This window comes from Ornithorhynchus anatinus, chromosome 8 (assembly GCF_004115215.2).
Source record: "Ornithorhynchus anatinus isolate Pmale09 chromosome 8, mOrnAna1.pri.v4, whole genome shotgun sequence".
Classification (NCBI taxonomy): domain Eukaryota; kingdom Metazoa; phylum Chordata; class Mammalia; order Monotremata; family Ornithorhynchidae; genus Ornithorhynchus; species Ornithorhynchus anatinus.
Window position 1 is genome coordinate 34,260,295 of NC_041735.1, and position 13,930 is coordinate 34,274,224.

At 49.1% G+C, this 13,930-nt stretch overlaps 1 protein-coding gene across 1 annotated transcript; it reads left to right on the forward strand.

The window, feature by feature from the left end:
* Positions 1 to 956: 956 nt before the first annotated feature.
* Positions 957 to 1,898, forward strand: ORNANAV1R3152 (vomeronasal 1 receptor ornAnaV1R3152). The gene has a single exon (XM_029071434.1). It carries the CDS (start codon positions 957 to 959, stop codon positions 1,896 to 1,898), a length of 942 nt encoding a protein of 313 aa, XP_028927267.1.
* The last annotated feature ends 12,032 nt before the right edge of the window (positions 1,899 to 13,930 follow it).

The following is a 13,930-nucleotide window of genomic DNA, read 5'->3' on the forward strand; positions in this document are numbered from 1 at the left end:
TTACGTCAACTGCATCCTAAGGCCCTCTCCTGTTTCCCTTCCAGGAACAGGACAGAATGTCATATAAGCCTCCAAACTGCAGTGGGATCATTCTGAGTCCTGTCAGTCACCCTCCCGGCTCTTCACCCCCCTCCCTTGGTGTTCTAGGCAAATTTGTCCCTCCAACACCCAGCTACAAGGAGAGGTTACAATGATTCTGGATTTTTAACACTTGAATCGACAGGATCTTTAACAGATGAATTAGTTAATGCGAAATAAAAATGCCTTGATCTTTCCTTTCATACATTTCCCTTCCCCAGGACCCTACTTTCCTGTAGGCATCGGGCTTTCTAATTATTGCCCTTCAGCCTCTCCAGGAATCCCAGGTCGGAGGTCTACCCTCTCCTGATTTCTTGAGGCCCAGGAAAAAAAGCCAGGGATGGGAGCCTCACTCCTCAGGGATCCTAACCTCCAGGCCTCAACGGAGAAAAGAATTCACCTATCCTTTTTCCCCTCAAGATTGCTCAGCCCCTTCTCTAACAATAAATGTTTGAGGGGTTGCGATAAAGTGTAGGCCCATAGAAAACTACTGTCTCCTGGGAGAAAGACAACATTGCCTGTGTTAATTAGTAAATCAATTAATGGTATCGGTTGAGCATTTACTGCCCTGTTCTAAGTGCGTGTTAACCATCACTGCATTCTACTCATGTGCTGGAATTCTTCCAATTGACCATTCAGTATGTAGAGGTCAGGTAAGAGGTGGCCATAATATGGTGAGAAGTTCAAAAGTCTTTTGAAACCTGGGGTTTATCAAAATGGACTGTGGAAACCTGACTATTCCCTATCAATCTGACTGACATACTCGATTCATTTTAGATCCTTTGCAAGTCTTTTTTTCATGTTCTGTTGCTAATTCTCATGTCTCTGGTCCATCCTGATTTCTCCAGTGGTCTTGCAGAAATTTGTATCGGGAAGCGATGGCTGTTGATGTGGCTCTGGGAATGTGTTTCCTCTCCCAGACTGGAGTAGGTATCCTGGGGAACTCTCTACTCATCACATTCTACCTCACCTCATTCCTCCTGGGTTCCAAACCAAAGCCCACAGACCTGACGCTCATCCACCTGGCCCTGGTCCACACCGTGATGCTCCTTACAAGGAGTATCCTCATAGCAGCAGGGGTGTTGGGGCTGGAGTTTGTCCAGAATGATGCTGAGTGTAAGCTCTTGGGCTTTGTCTACCGCATCACCTGGGCCCTCTCCCTCTGCACCACCTCCCTCCTGAGCGCGGTCCAGACCATCACCATCAGTCCTAGAACCTCTTATCTGTTCCAGCTCAAGGTTCAGATCCCAAAAGCCATCTGCCCAGTCTTAGCCATCTTGTGGATTCCCAACTCCCTGATAAGCCCCTACCTTCTGTTCCAAATGTTCGCTTCTCCCAATATAACCAACACGGATACCAACTGTTATATGGTGCCCATAAGCACACTCCTCCAGGGGCTGATTTTCACCTTCATGGCTCTCCGTGACATCCTTTCCCTGGGGCTCATGAGCTGCCGCAGTGGGTACATGGTCCTTCTCCTTCACCGACACAGACACCAGGTCCAACATCTTCACAGCCCCAGCCAAGCCCCCGAAACATCGCCAGAGAGACGAGCCACCCAGACCATTGTGCTACTGGTGAGCTGCTTTGTAGTCTTCTACTGTGGAGACCTTGTCTCTTCCCTGTTTCTAGGGACATCCATGAAGAATAATGCTGCCGTCTTCAATGCTACCATGTTTATGACCAGTGGATATGCCACTATCAGCCCCTTTGTTTTGCTCACTTGTGACAGAAGGGTCATTAAATTCCTAACTGATTTTCTGGGGAATAGGACCCTCAAATCCTCTCAGACCACAGTGCTATCTGCCAGCCCTCTTTGATATTGAAATCCATGTGGAGATCCTGTTTCACAAGCAATGAGCTCTTGGGGGAATAATATCACCATTAAACGAAGTATATTCCTCGACCCAATCCCTGCAGAAAATCAGGGCTTCACTGGTGGAGGGCGGGGGAGGGATTACGGCAACGAGAATTTCTGTCCAGACAACCCTCCACTGGAACCTTTCCCAGTTTCATGGCCAAGATCCCTTTAGTAGCTCTAGCAACTCCCACAATGTTTTGCTGGATCTCTCTGGAACATTCATGGAATCTGCCCTCTATCTCTCTTGATGTGGGGAAGCAGAGAAGCCTAGTGGAAAGAGAGCGGATCTGCGATTCAGAAGTCCTGCTTGCTAAACCCAGCTCTGCCACTTAACTGCTGTGTGATCTTGAACAAGTCTTTCACTTCACCGTAGCCTCATTCCCTCAATTGTAAAATACCTTTTCTCCCTCCTACTTAGATTATGAGTCCCTTGTGGAGTAGGGACTGTGTCCTACTTAATTAATTTTTATCTCTCCCACTGCTTAGAAGAGCTCACTCTCCCTCCCTCCAGGCTCACATATCCTCCTGCTTTCAGGACATCTCCACCTGGATGTCCTCCCACCACCCAAAACTCAACGTGTCCAAGACTGGGCTCCTCATCTTCCATCCCAAAGCCTGTCCTCTTCCTGATTTTCCCATCACTGTGGTCGGCACTCCCATCATTCTAATCTCAAAAACCCGCAACCTCGGTGTCATACTTGACTCCGCTTTCTCATTCACCCCACATATCCAACCAGTCACCAAAACCTGCCGGTCTCACCTTCACCACATCACCAAGAGCCACCCTTTCCTCTCCATCCAATCTGCTACCGCGTTAGTACAATCGCTATCCTATCCCGACTATATTACTGCATCAGCATCCTTTCTGATCTCCCAACCCCGTCTCTCCCAGCTTCAGTTCATCCTTCATTCTGCTGCCCGAATTATATTTCTACAGAAACTCTCTGGGTATGTCACTCCCTTCCTCCAAAACCTCCAATCTGTCAACCTTCACATGAAGCAAAAACACCTCACTCTTGGCTTCAAAGCTCTCCATCCCCTCACCCCCTCCTACCTCCCCTCTCTTCTCTCCTTCTCCATCCCAGCCCGCACACTCTACTCCTCTGGTGCTGCTAACCTCTTCACTGTGACTCATTCTCGCCTGCCCCGCTGTGAACCCCTGGCCCAAGTCCTCCCTCTGGCCTAGAATGTCCTCCCTCCTCAAATCCACCAAACTAGCACACTTCCTCACTTCAAAGCCCTACTAAAGGCTCACCTCCTCCAGGGGGCCTTCCCAGATTGAGCCCCCCCTTTTCCTCTGCCCTTCCTCCCCTTCCTATCGCCCCCACTCCCTCCCTCTGCTCTACCTCCTTCCCTGCCCCACAGCACTTGTGTATATTTGTATATATTATTTATTACACTATTTTATTACTGATGTGTATATGATTCTATTTATCTATTTTGATGGTATTGTTGCCTGTCTACTTGTTTAGTTTTACTGTCTGTCTCCCCCTTTTAGACTGTGAGCCCCTTGTTGGGCAGGGAATGTCTCTATCTGTTGCCAAATTGTATTTCCAAGCGTTTAGTACAGTGCTCTGCACATACGAAGTGCTCAATAAATACAATCGAATGAATGAATTAAATAATGATGGCAAGAATCGCACCCTGGAATCTCAGTGTCAAAAGCTTCCCCGTGGAAGGATGTTTGTAGCAGCGGTTTAATACAAGAGCCCAGGCTTGGGAGTCAGAGGTTGTGGGTTCTATTCCCGGCTCCAGCACTTGTCAGTTGTGTGACTTGGAGTAAGTCACTTAACTTCTCTGTGCCTCAGTGACCTCATCTAGAAAATGGGGATTAAGACTGTGAGCCCCACACAGGACAACCTGATTACCTTGTATCTCCCCCAGCGCTTAGAACTGTGCTTGGCACGTAGTAAGCACTTAACAAATACTATCATGATTATTATTATTATAAGCATTATTAAGGAAACCCTGATTATCTCCAGGGTTTGAGACCAATCATTCAACCAGTGGTATTTACTGAGTGCTTACTGTGTGGAGAGCTCTTTATTATGTACTTTGGAGTACAATAGAGTAAGTAGACACGGTCCCTGCTTTTCAAGCACACAATTTTGTGATCCAGATAAGTTCTTCACCAGGAGCAGATAATGTTCTATCATCATATCCTGAGTGTGCTTGTGTGAAAGCTTCGCAGGGCTCTTGGGGTGAACAGAAGGGGCTTGCAGTGAGCTATTGGATCTGTATAGATATCAAAATTACCCAGGAATTGTATAAGAAAAGCGAAGGTACAGGGGAGGGAGAGACTTTCAAGAGTCCTGGCTCTTCAGCCTTGGACCGTGGAATCTGCCGTTAGTTCACAGCGGAGCAGGAAGTGACTACCCTGCAGGCCCTAGAGTTCTTTGCAAATTAGTTCAGTTCATGAGCTGTGCAGAAAAGGGCAGGGACAGAGAGCGTGACATGGTCTGATACAGTAAATGAGGAGGGTAAAGTAAGTCTGTAAATCCTTAAGTACATCTTTAAATCCAGTAAGTCAGGGCCTTCTCACTCCCAGGCCACGGTCCCACGGTCTGATCAACTAAATATTGTGGGCAGGGTTCCCAGGTACTAGGATTTGGAGAATGAACTTGGAGTTTCAAGAAGGCCCATTTACAAGGGAGTGAAGGTCCCTGCTTGACTTTTGGGGAGTGTGGCTTAGTAGATAAACCATGGAACTAAGGAGTGAGAAGGACTAAGCAAGTATCAAGCAATCCACCCCAGCACAGGCGTCGACGAGCCCTCCGGAGGGGTCGGGCCAAACTTCTTCTGGGAAGTCGAGGGCGCTGCAGCTTGTGGATGGAGACAGCTGGGGAAGAGGAGATCATGGAGATGAGAGCCAAGTCCTCAGATCTGGCGCTGGGCCGGGCTGCAAAGGTGGGGAGACATGGATCGATCACTTGGTCCGACTTCAGGGAGGAGACATCCATCCAGCCCAGTGTGGGGACCTCCAGGCCTGACCGCTGAGAAACAAAGAATCTCTGGAAAGTCATCTCTAGCTCATTCACGGTGATTGGTTGAGTACCCGGGAGAACCTGCAGGAAGAGGAGACACAAAATTCAGGCATTATCGAGAAGAAAACAACAACCTGATCACATCCCAAAGTGCGTCTAGACTCTTCTCAAGGGAGAAAGAGTTTATACTGAAAAGAGTCACCCAAAACATTTTTCTCAGGAAAATAACAATAATAAATAATAATGGCATGTGTTAAGCACTTATTATGCGAGACGCATCGGAGAAGCAGCATGGCTTAGTGAAAAGAGCCCGGGCTTGGGAGTCAGAGGTCGTGGGTTCTAATCCTGGCTCCACCACTGTCCGCTATGTGACCTTGGGCAAATCACTTGACTTCTCTGAGCCTCAGTTCCCTCATCTGGAAAGTGGAGATTTAGACTGTGAGCTCCACGTGGGACAGCCTGATTACCAAGTATCTCCCCCAGCGCTTAGAACAGTGCTTGGCACAGAGTAAGTACTAAACAAGTACCATAAGGATTACTATTATTACAAGCAAATCGGGTTAGACACAGTCTCTGTCTCGCATAGGGCTCACAGACTTAATCCCCATTTTACAGATGTGGAAACTGAGAATGGAGAAGTGAAGTGACTTGCCCAAGGCCAAACAAAAGGCATTTCTACCCAGGTAACGTGACAGAAAAACATATTCCTCCTGGCCTGCTGACTTACATTCCATTATCCTATTGGGATGGTGTGAGAGCCGGGACTTAGAGTCCCACTCTTTTGAACCTAACACCCCTTTTCCACCGAGGACCTGTGACCTAGGAAGCAGCTACACTCCCGAGTCATCCAAACAGTAGGGAGGAAGGGAGGACTCACCTGGGATGGCCCTGGGATTCTGATGGACAAGATGGAACCAATCTTCCTGGGAACAGACGTCATGACGGTCCTTGTCATCTGAAGGTAAACATTATTATTAGTATCATTATTATCATTATTATTCTTATGATACGGAATGCCCTCCCTCCTCACCTCCACCGAACTAACTCTCTTCCCCTCTACAAAGCCCTACTGAGGGCTCACCTCCCCCAGGAGCTTTCCCAGACTGAGCCCCCTTTCCCTCTGCTCTCCCCTTCCCCTCCCACCCCCACTCTTCCCCCTTCCCCTCAGCCCTGTGCATATTTGCATATATCATTTATTACCTTATTTATTTTGCTAATGATGTGGATATCTCTATGATTCTATTTATCTTGATGATGTCCACACTAGACTGCTCGTTTTGTTTTGTTCTGTTTTGCTGTCCGTCTCCCCCATTTAGACTGTGAGGACCCGTTATTGGGCAGGATTGTCTCTATCTGATGCCAAATTGTACACTCCAAGCGCTTAATACAGTGCTCTGCACATAGTAAGTGCCCAATAAATACTATTGATTGAATTGAATGAATGAATGAAGTGCTTACTATGTTCCAAACACTGTTCTAAGTGCTGTGTGGATACAAGTTAATCAGGTTGGACACAGTCCCTGTCCCACATGGGGCACACAGTCTTAATCCCCATTTTACAGATGATGTACCCGAGGCCCAGAGAAGTGTAGTGACTTGCCCAGGGTCACACAGCAGTCATGGGTCAGAACGGGGAGTAAAACCCAGGTCCTTCTGACTCCCAGGCTCATGCTCTATCGGGTAAGCCACGCTGCTTCTCAAAAATACAAAAACCGTTCTGAGATAGTATCAGGTCCTGGACCAACAGATCCATACACATTTCCATATAGCAGGAACAAGAAAAGGAAAAGAGACAAGGTGGAGGAGAGGGCCGGCAGGTGGGTTGCTTTCTGGAGGAAATAGGACTTGAGCCACAAGGGTAAAGAGGAGGTAGGGGGCAAGGGATGGGGAAGAGCAACAGGACAGAATGATGGCTGCGTGTCTGGAGCAGCCTGGGCACAGATCTAGGAAGCCGAGGACTAAGAAGAGATTGAAAGAAGAAGCTTGGCTTTGAGATTGGCATTGTAAGGGTCTTGGGAAGAGCCCAAGTGAAACTATAAGAGAAACCTGACTGGGGCAGGCAGAGGAATGGGGCTACCGAGAGTAGAAGGCTAGGAAATAGCTAAATTAAAGTATGGAAGGGGAGAGACGGAATGAGAGAGAGAAAGGGACGTTGAGACAGAGACACAAAGAAAAAGAGAGGCAGAGAGAGAAAGAGAGAGGGGAAACCCACAGCCCCTATTGCTTTGTGCAGGAGAGAGGTGCTTGGTGTTCACAGGAAGGGGAGGGGAGGAAGAGATGGATGAGGGAGAAAAATGAAGCCAAATGAAGCGAGGGAGGAAAGGAGGAAGAGGCCCATATGCTCGGCTTTGGACCTACCTGCAGCCAGAGAAGAGATCCAGACCCAGTGACGCTTGGGAGCCTGTGGGCCATCCTTGTCAGAGCTGGAAGGAAAAAGGAATGAACGGGATTGATCTCTCTCTGGCTTAGGGGAGTTTTCCGAGCCTAGTTTCTGTTTCTCCCGGATTCCAGTAGAGCAGATCCAGCTTTTCAAGGGCGAACCCATTCCCATGCTAGGAGGGCTGGCTAGTGGGGCCATCTCGGGACCTCTCTGACCACCGCTCCTGCTTCCTAGGGACACAGATTCCCCACAGCTCCTTGGCGGGCTGGATAGGTGGTTAGTGAGGCTGGTCATCGTGCAGCCGGGAGAGAGCCAGATCCAAACGGGTGGCCCAGCTCTCTGGGTGACTGTTGGCTATCGACTGAGCTGAAGGCCATTAAAGGCGATGTCATGACGAATTTTTAGGATTATAGTTTTCTCACATCATTATTGGTGGTTCTCGAGGCACCGCCCACCCCACTTCATGGCCAAGGTGTGATGTGAGCAATCGTCAACACGAAGACGTTATGGGAGGGGAGGGGTGGGAGATGAGTCTAACGCGGGAGGAGTGCCAGGGAGTGGGAGACATCATCATCCTCAGTGATTTTCCTGACCGCCTTAAAAGCACAAAGCAGGGAAACTAAACCCTTGGGAGAGGTAAACGGGAACAAGTCAGGCTCTCCTACTTGGACCGGAAGCCCCACTTCATTCATTCAATAGTATTTACTGAGCGCTTACTCTGTGCAGAGCACTGAACTAAGAACTTGGAATGTACAAATCGGCAACAGATAGAGATAATCCCTGCCAACTGTCGGGTTTACAGTCCAATCGGGGGAGACACACAGACAAAAATAATAGCAATAAACAGACTCAAGGGGATGTACATCTCATTAAAACAATAGCAATAAATAGAATCAAGCGGATATACATCTCATTAACAAAATAAATAGGGTAATAAAAATATATACAAATGAGTGGACGAGCACAGTGCTGAGGGGAGGGGAAGGGAGAGGGGCAGGAGCAGAGGGAAAGGAGGGGAAAAGGGGGGCTTAGCTGAGGGAGGTGAAGGGGGGGTAGAGGGGGAGCAGGGGGGTAGAGGGAAAAGGGGAAGCTCAGTCTGGGAAGGCCTCTTGGAGGAGGTGAGCTCTCAGTAGGGTTTTGAAGATGGGAAGGGAATTAATGTGGTGGAGGTGAGGAGGGAGGGCATTCCAGGACAGCGGGAGGACGTGGGCCAGGGGTCGACGGCGGGATAGGCAAGAACGGAGGTCGGTGAGGAGTTGGGCGGCAGAAAAGTGGAGCCTATGGGGTAGGCAGTAGAAAGAGAGAAGGGAGGAGAAGTAGGAGGGGGCAAGGCGATGGAGAACCTTGTAGCATAGTGGGTAGTTTTTGTTTCGTGCGGAGGTTGATAGGCAACCACTGGAAGTTTTGAAGAAGGGGAGTGACATGCCCAGAGTGTTTCTGCAGGAAGATGAGCCGGACAGCGGAAGGAAGAATAGATCGGAGCGGGGAGAGACAGGAGGAAGGGAGATCACAGAGAAGGCTGACACAATAAACCAGCCGGAATATTATGGCAGCCTGTAACAGTAAGATAGCCGTTGGGGTGGAGAGGAAAGGGCGGATCTTGGCGATATTATAAAGGTGACACCGGCAGGTCTTGGTGACAGATTGGATGTGTGGGGTGAATGAGAGAGCCGAGTCAAGGCTTGAGAGGCGGGAAGGATGGCCGTACCATCCACAGTGATAGGGAAGTCAGGAAGAGGACAGGACTTGGGAGGGAAGATAAGGAGCTCAGTTTTGGACATGTTGAGTTTTAGGTGGCGGGAAGACATCCAGGTAGAGACGTCCTGGAGGCAGAAGGAGATACGAGCCTGAAGGGAGGGGAAGAGGACAGGGGCAGAGATGTAGATTTGTGGAAAGGGACTCTATCTGTTTATCTACTCCAGGGCATAGCACAGTGCTTCACACGTAGTAAGCTCTAAACAATTACCCACATTCATACACGGAATTTATAGCGGCTTTCCTATTCTTTTGAGATTCCACAACCCTGCTGCTCTACCCCCCATTCCTCTGCAGAAATGCCTGAAGAGAGAGAGCTGCGGGAGGAGCCGAGTGCAGGACAGAACTTCACCATTAAATAACAAGGCTCAGCAGGCCTGGCTTTTTGGCATTTTAGCTATGGAAACTCTGGGACATTTCCCCACCTCACGGGCCTAAGGCTCTTTGTTGCTGACTCAGGAGGTGGAGGAAAGTACTCAGTTTGCAATCAACAAATAGTACATCCATCTGATCGGATGCAGCGCCTTTCCTTGCTATACGATGGCAACGAACCTACAATTTGTCCCTTCCTAGTACCTCCTTGTTGTGACTTCCCCCATCCCTGGAGCATAAAAGGTGCGTTGTGCTCCTTCAGAATATCTCCTCACTGCAACTTCGCAGTTCCCAACCCCTGAGCTGGAGTTGTGAACTGTTGCCTCTGAGTACCTCCTTGTCGCTCACTTACAACATTGACTCTACAAGATTGAAGCTGTTTCTTACCGCTTCTGAGCACCTTCTCAGGGTGGCTTTGAAGCATGAACCTCCCCGAGACATCTCCCGGGGTTTAACAAGTTTGTGACTAACATAGAGCATTTACTTTGTGCAAAGCACTGGACATTGTACAATATAACAGAGTTGGAAGACACGTTCCCTGCCTACAGGGAATTTGAGAGGGGGAGGCAGACATTAATATAAAGAAATAAATTATGAATATGCACTTTAGTGCTGTGGGGCTGAGAGAGGGGTGAATGAAAGGGACAAATCCAAGTGCGACACAGAAGGGCGTGGGAGGAGAGGAAATTCGATGTCCAAGCGGTCCAGGCGTGATACTTACATGGCAGCATCAAATATCTTCACTCTCCTGGACACTCAAGGCCCTGGGAATGTCGTTGTGACCGTGGAGACGAGGGGCAGCCTACACAAATGATTCATTTCCACACAGTTAAAAAATCAAAGACACATTTCCACCACTCTGTTCGCTATCAATTTCGTGACCTCTACCAACCAAGGAATCTACAAATTTCCTCCTGAAAATGAAGGGCTAGGAATGGGAGAGACAGGTTATTAGGGAAAGGGGAGAAGGGGGAGATGGGATGGTGCGAGAGTGTCACTGGAGAACGACAGCGAAGCCGACTCCTCCCCCTTTCCCAGAGAGTCTAACAATAATAATAATGATAATAATAACGGTATTTGTTAAGTACTTACTGAGTGCTAAGCACCGTTCTACACGCTGGGGTCGAGAGAAGATAATCAGGGTGTCCCACCTGGGGCAGAGTCTTAACCCCCACAGAACCCACAGTCTTAATCCCCATTTTACAGATGAGGTAACTGAGTCACAGGGAAATTAAGTGACTTGCCCAAGGTCTCCAGCAGACAAGTGGGCTAGGAAATAAGGATATTTAGAATATCAGTCCTGTGGGGGACTGTCTGACGGGATTACCTTGTATCTTTCCCAACGCTTAGAACAGTGCTTGGCACGTAGTAAGCACTTAACAAATACCACAAGCATTACAGAATTGAGCCCCACCTAGGACAACCTGAGAACCTTGTATTTTGCCCAGTTCTTAGAACAGTGCTGGGCATATAGTAAGCGCTTAACAATTACCATCCTTATTACTATAGTAAGAGCTTAACAAATTTCATTAAAAAAAGAGTCAGAGCAGCAGCAGTTGATCCGTAGAATTCAGAGGCCAATACAGGTTCCTCTAGAAGGTGGCGACTTGTCAGTTCCCATCTGAGGGGAATACACAAGTCTTAAACGGCAACTAGCGAGTCATTAAGCAGGTTTTTCGGAGTGAATGGGCTCCCTCGTCCCTCGTTGCAAGGGGATGAATGATAACACGTTGTTGTCGCCTTAGTAAAGCGGGTGCTTTCCCAGCCCACACACTTCGCCCCTCCAGATGCCAACCTACTCACCGTTCCTCGATTTCTTCTACCTCTCCCTGTCCTCTTGCTCCTGACCTGACTCCATCCTGGAACTCCCTCCCTCTTCATATCCGACAGATGAAAACTCTCACCACCTTCAAAACCTTACTGAAGGCTGAGCTCCTCCAAGAGGCCTTCCCTGGTGAAGCCTTCCTTTCCTCTTCTCCTACTCTTTTCTGCATCGCCCTGATACTTGCACTGGCAGCTTTTCACCCCTCCCTCAGGCCCCCATTACTTATGTCGATTGTTAACTTTGCTTTCTTCGGGCTCCTTGACAGAGAGGGGAGCCCCTGACTCTTTCTACCAAGGAGCCCCACACACACCGAGCTCCTACTTCCCCTTGCTCTTTCCCCTCCCCAGCTCCAAACCGGGGTCTGGGTTGAGCTCGGCGAGGTCAGAAGGGAGATCGGGGATGGAGCACTTGCCTGGAAGTCAAAAGGACCCGAGTTCTAATTTCTGCTCTGCCACATGTCTGCTGTGGGACCTTGAACAAGTCACTTAATTTCTCTGGGCTTCGGTTACCTCGTGTAAAATGAGGATTAAGAATGCGAGCCCCATAAGGGACAGGGACTGTGTCCAACCTAACTTCTATCTACGCCAGCGCCTAGAATAGTGTTCTAGGGGAGGGAATGTGTCTATACATTGTTGTACTGTCCACTCCCAAGAGTTCAGTACAGTGTTCTGCACACGGTAAGCGCTCAATCAATACGATTGAATGAATGAATGAATGAATGAATGACCAATCCCAGCCCCACCACTTGCTGCCGTAGGACCTTGGGCAAGTCGTTTCACTTCGCTGTCCCTCAGTTTCCTCCTCCGTAAAATGGGGATTGAGATTCTGAGGCCCAGGTGGGACTTGGATTGCGTCCAGTGCAATTAGTGTGTTTCTACCCCAGTGCTTAGTACAGTGCCTGGTACTGAGACCTCACCTCCTCCAGGAGGCCTTCCCAGACTGAGCCCTCCCTTTCCTTCTGCCCCTCCTCCCCTCCCCATTCCCCCTACTCCCTCCCTCTGCTCTATCCTCTTCCCCTCCCCACGGCACTCGTGTCTATTGGTATATAGAGAGAAGCAGCGTGGCTCAGTGGAAAGGGCACGGGCTTTGGAGTCAGAGGTCATGGGTTCGAATCCCAGCTCTGCCACTTGTCAGCTGTGTGACTGTGGGCAAGTCACTTCACTTCTCTGTGCCTCAGTTACCTCATCTGGAAAATGGGGATTAAGACTGTGAGCCCCACGTGGGACAACCTGATTCCCTTGTGTCTACCCCAGCGCTTAGAACAGTGCTCTGCACATAGTAAGCGCTTATCAAATGCCAACATTATTATTATTATATATTCTTTATTACTCTATTTTATTAATGATGCATATCTGTCTATGATTTTGTTTATCCATTTTGATGAAGCAGCGTGGTTCAGTGGAAAGAGCCCGGGGTTCGGGGTCAGAGGTCATGGGTTCGAATCCTGCCCCTGCCCCTTGTCAGCTGTGTGACCGGGGGCAACTCACTTCACTTCTCTGTGCCTCAGTTACCTCATCTGTAAAATGGGGATTAACTGTGAGCCTCACGTGGGACAACCTGATTACGTTCTCTCTACCCCAGCGCTTAGAACAGTGCTCTGCACATAGCGCTTAACAAATACCAACATTATTATTATTATTGATCAATCGATCGATGTTTTATCTATTTTGATGCCTGTCTACTTGTTTTGTTTTGTTGTCTGTCTCCCCCTTCTAGACTGCGAGCCCGTTGTTGGGCAGGAATGGTCTCTATCTGTTGCCAAACTGTACATTCCCAATGCTTAGTAAAGTGCTCTGCACACCGTGAGCGATCAATAAATCAATAATCGAATGGTCTTTCCCAGTTACCCACACCCTCAGCAGACAGTGTCCAGAACTTTGAAGGTGAGAATACCAGCCCCCCATTCCCAGTCTCCCATCAGGCACCCACACTCTAGCAGCAAGGGGCTCCGGGGGCTTGTGGGTAAGAAGACAGGCGCCCCAATTCCCGGCCTCCTGCCTGGAAACCCATACCCAGGCAGTCAGGGTGTCCAGGGGTTTAGTTGGGGAGCGGCCCAGCCCCCCATTCCCAGCCCCCTGGAGGTTTCCCCACAAAGCCTTCGGACCTACCGCCTCACAGTGGGGGGTTTCATTCATTCATTCATTCATTCATTCATTCAATAGTATTTATTGAGCGCTTACTATGTGCAGAGCACTGTACTAAGCGCTTGGGATGAACAAGTCGGCAACAGATAGAGACAGTCCCTGCCGTTTGACGGGCTTACAGTCTAATCGGGGGAGACGGACAGACAAGAACAATGGCACTAAACAGCGTCAAGGGGAAGAACATCTCGTAAAAACAACGGCAACTAAATAGAATCAAGGCGATGTACAATTCATTAACAAAATAAATAGGGTAACGAAAATATATACAGTTGAGCGGACGGGTACAGTGCTGTGGGGATGGGAAGGGAGAGGTGGAGGAGCAGAGGGAAAAGGGGAAAATGAGGCTTTAGCTGCGGAGAGGTAAAGGGGGGATGGCAGAGGGAGTAGAGGGGGAAGAGGAGCTCAGTCTGGGAAGGCCTCTTGGAGGAGGTGATTTTTAAGTAAGGGTTTGAAGAGGGAAAGAGAATCAGTTTGGCGGAGGTGAGGAGGGAGGGCGTTCCGGGACCGCGGGAGGACGTGACCCGGGGGTCG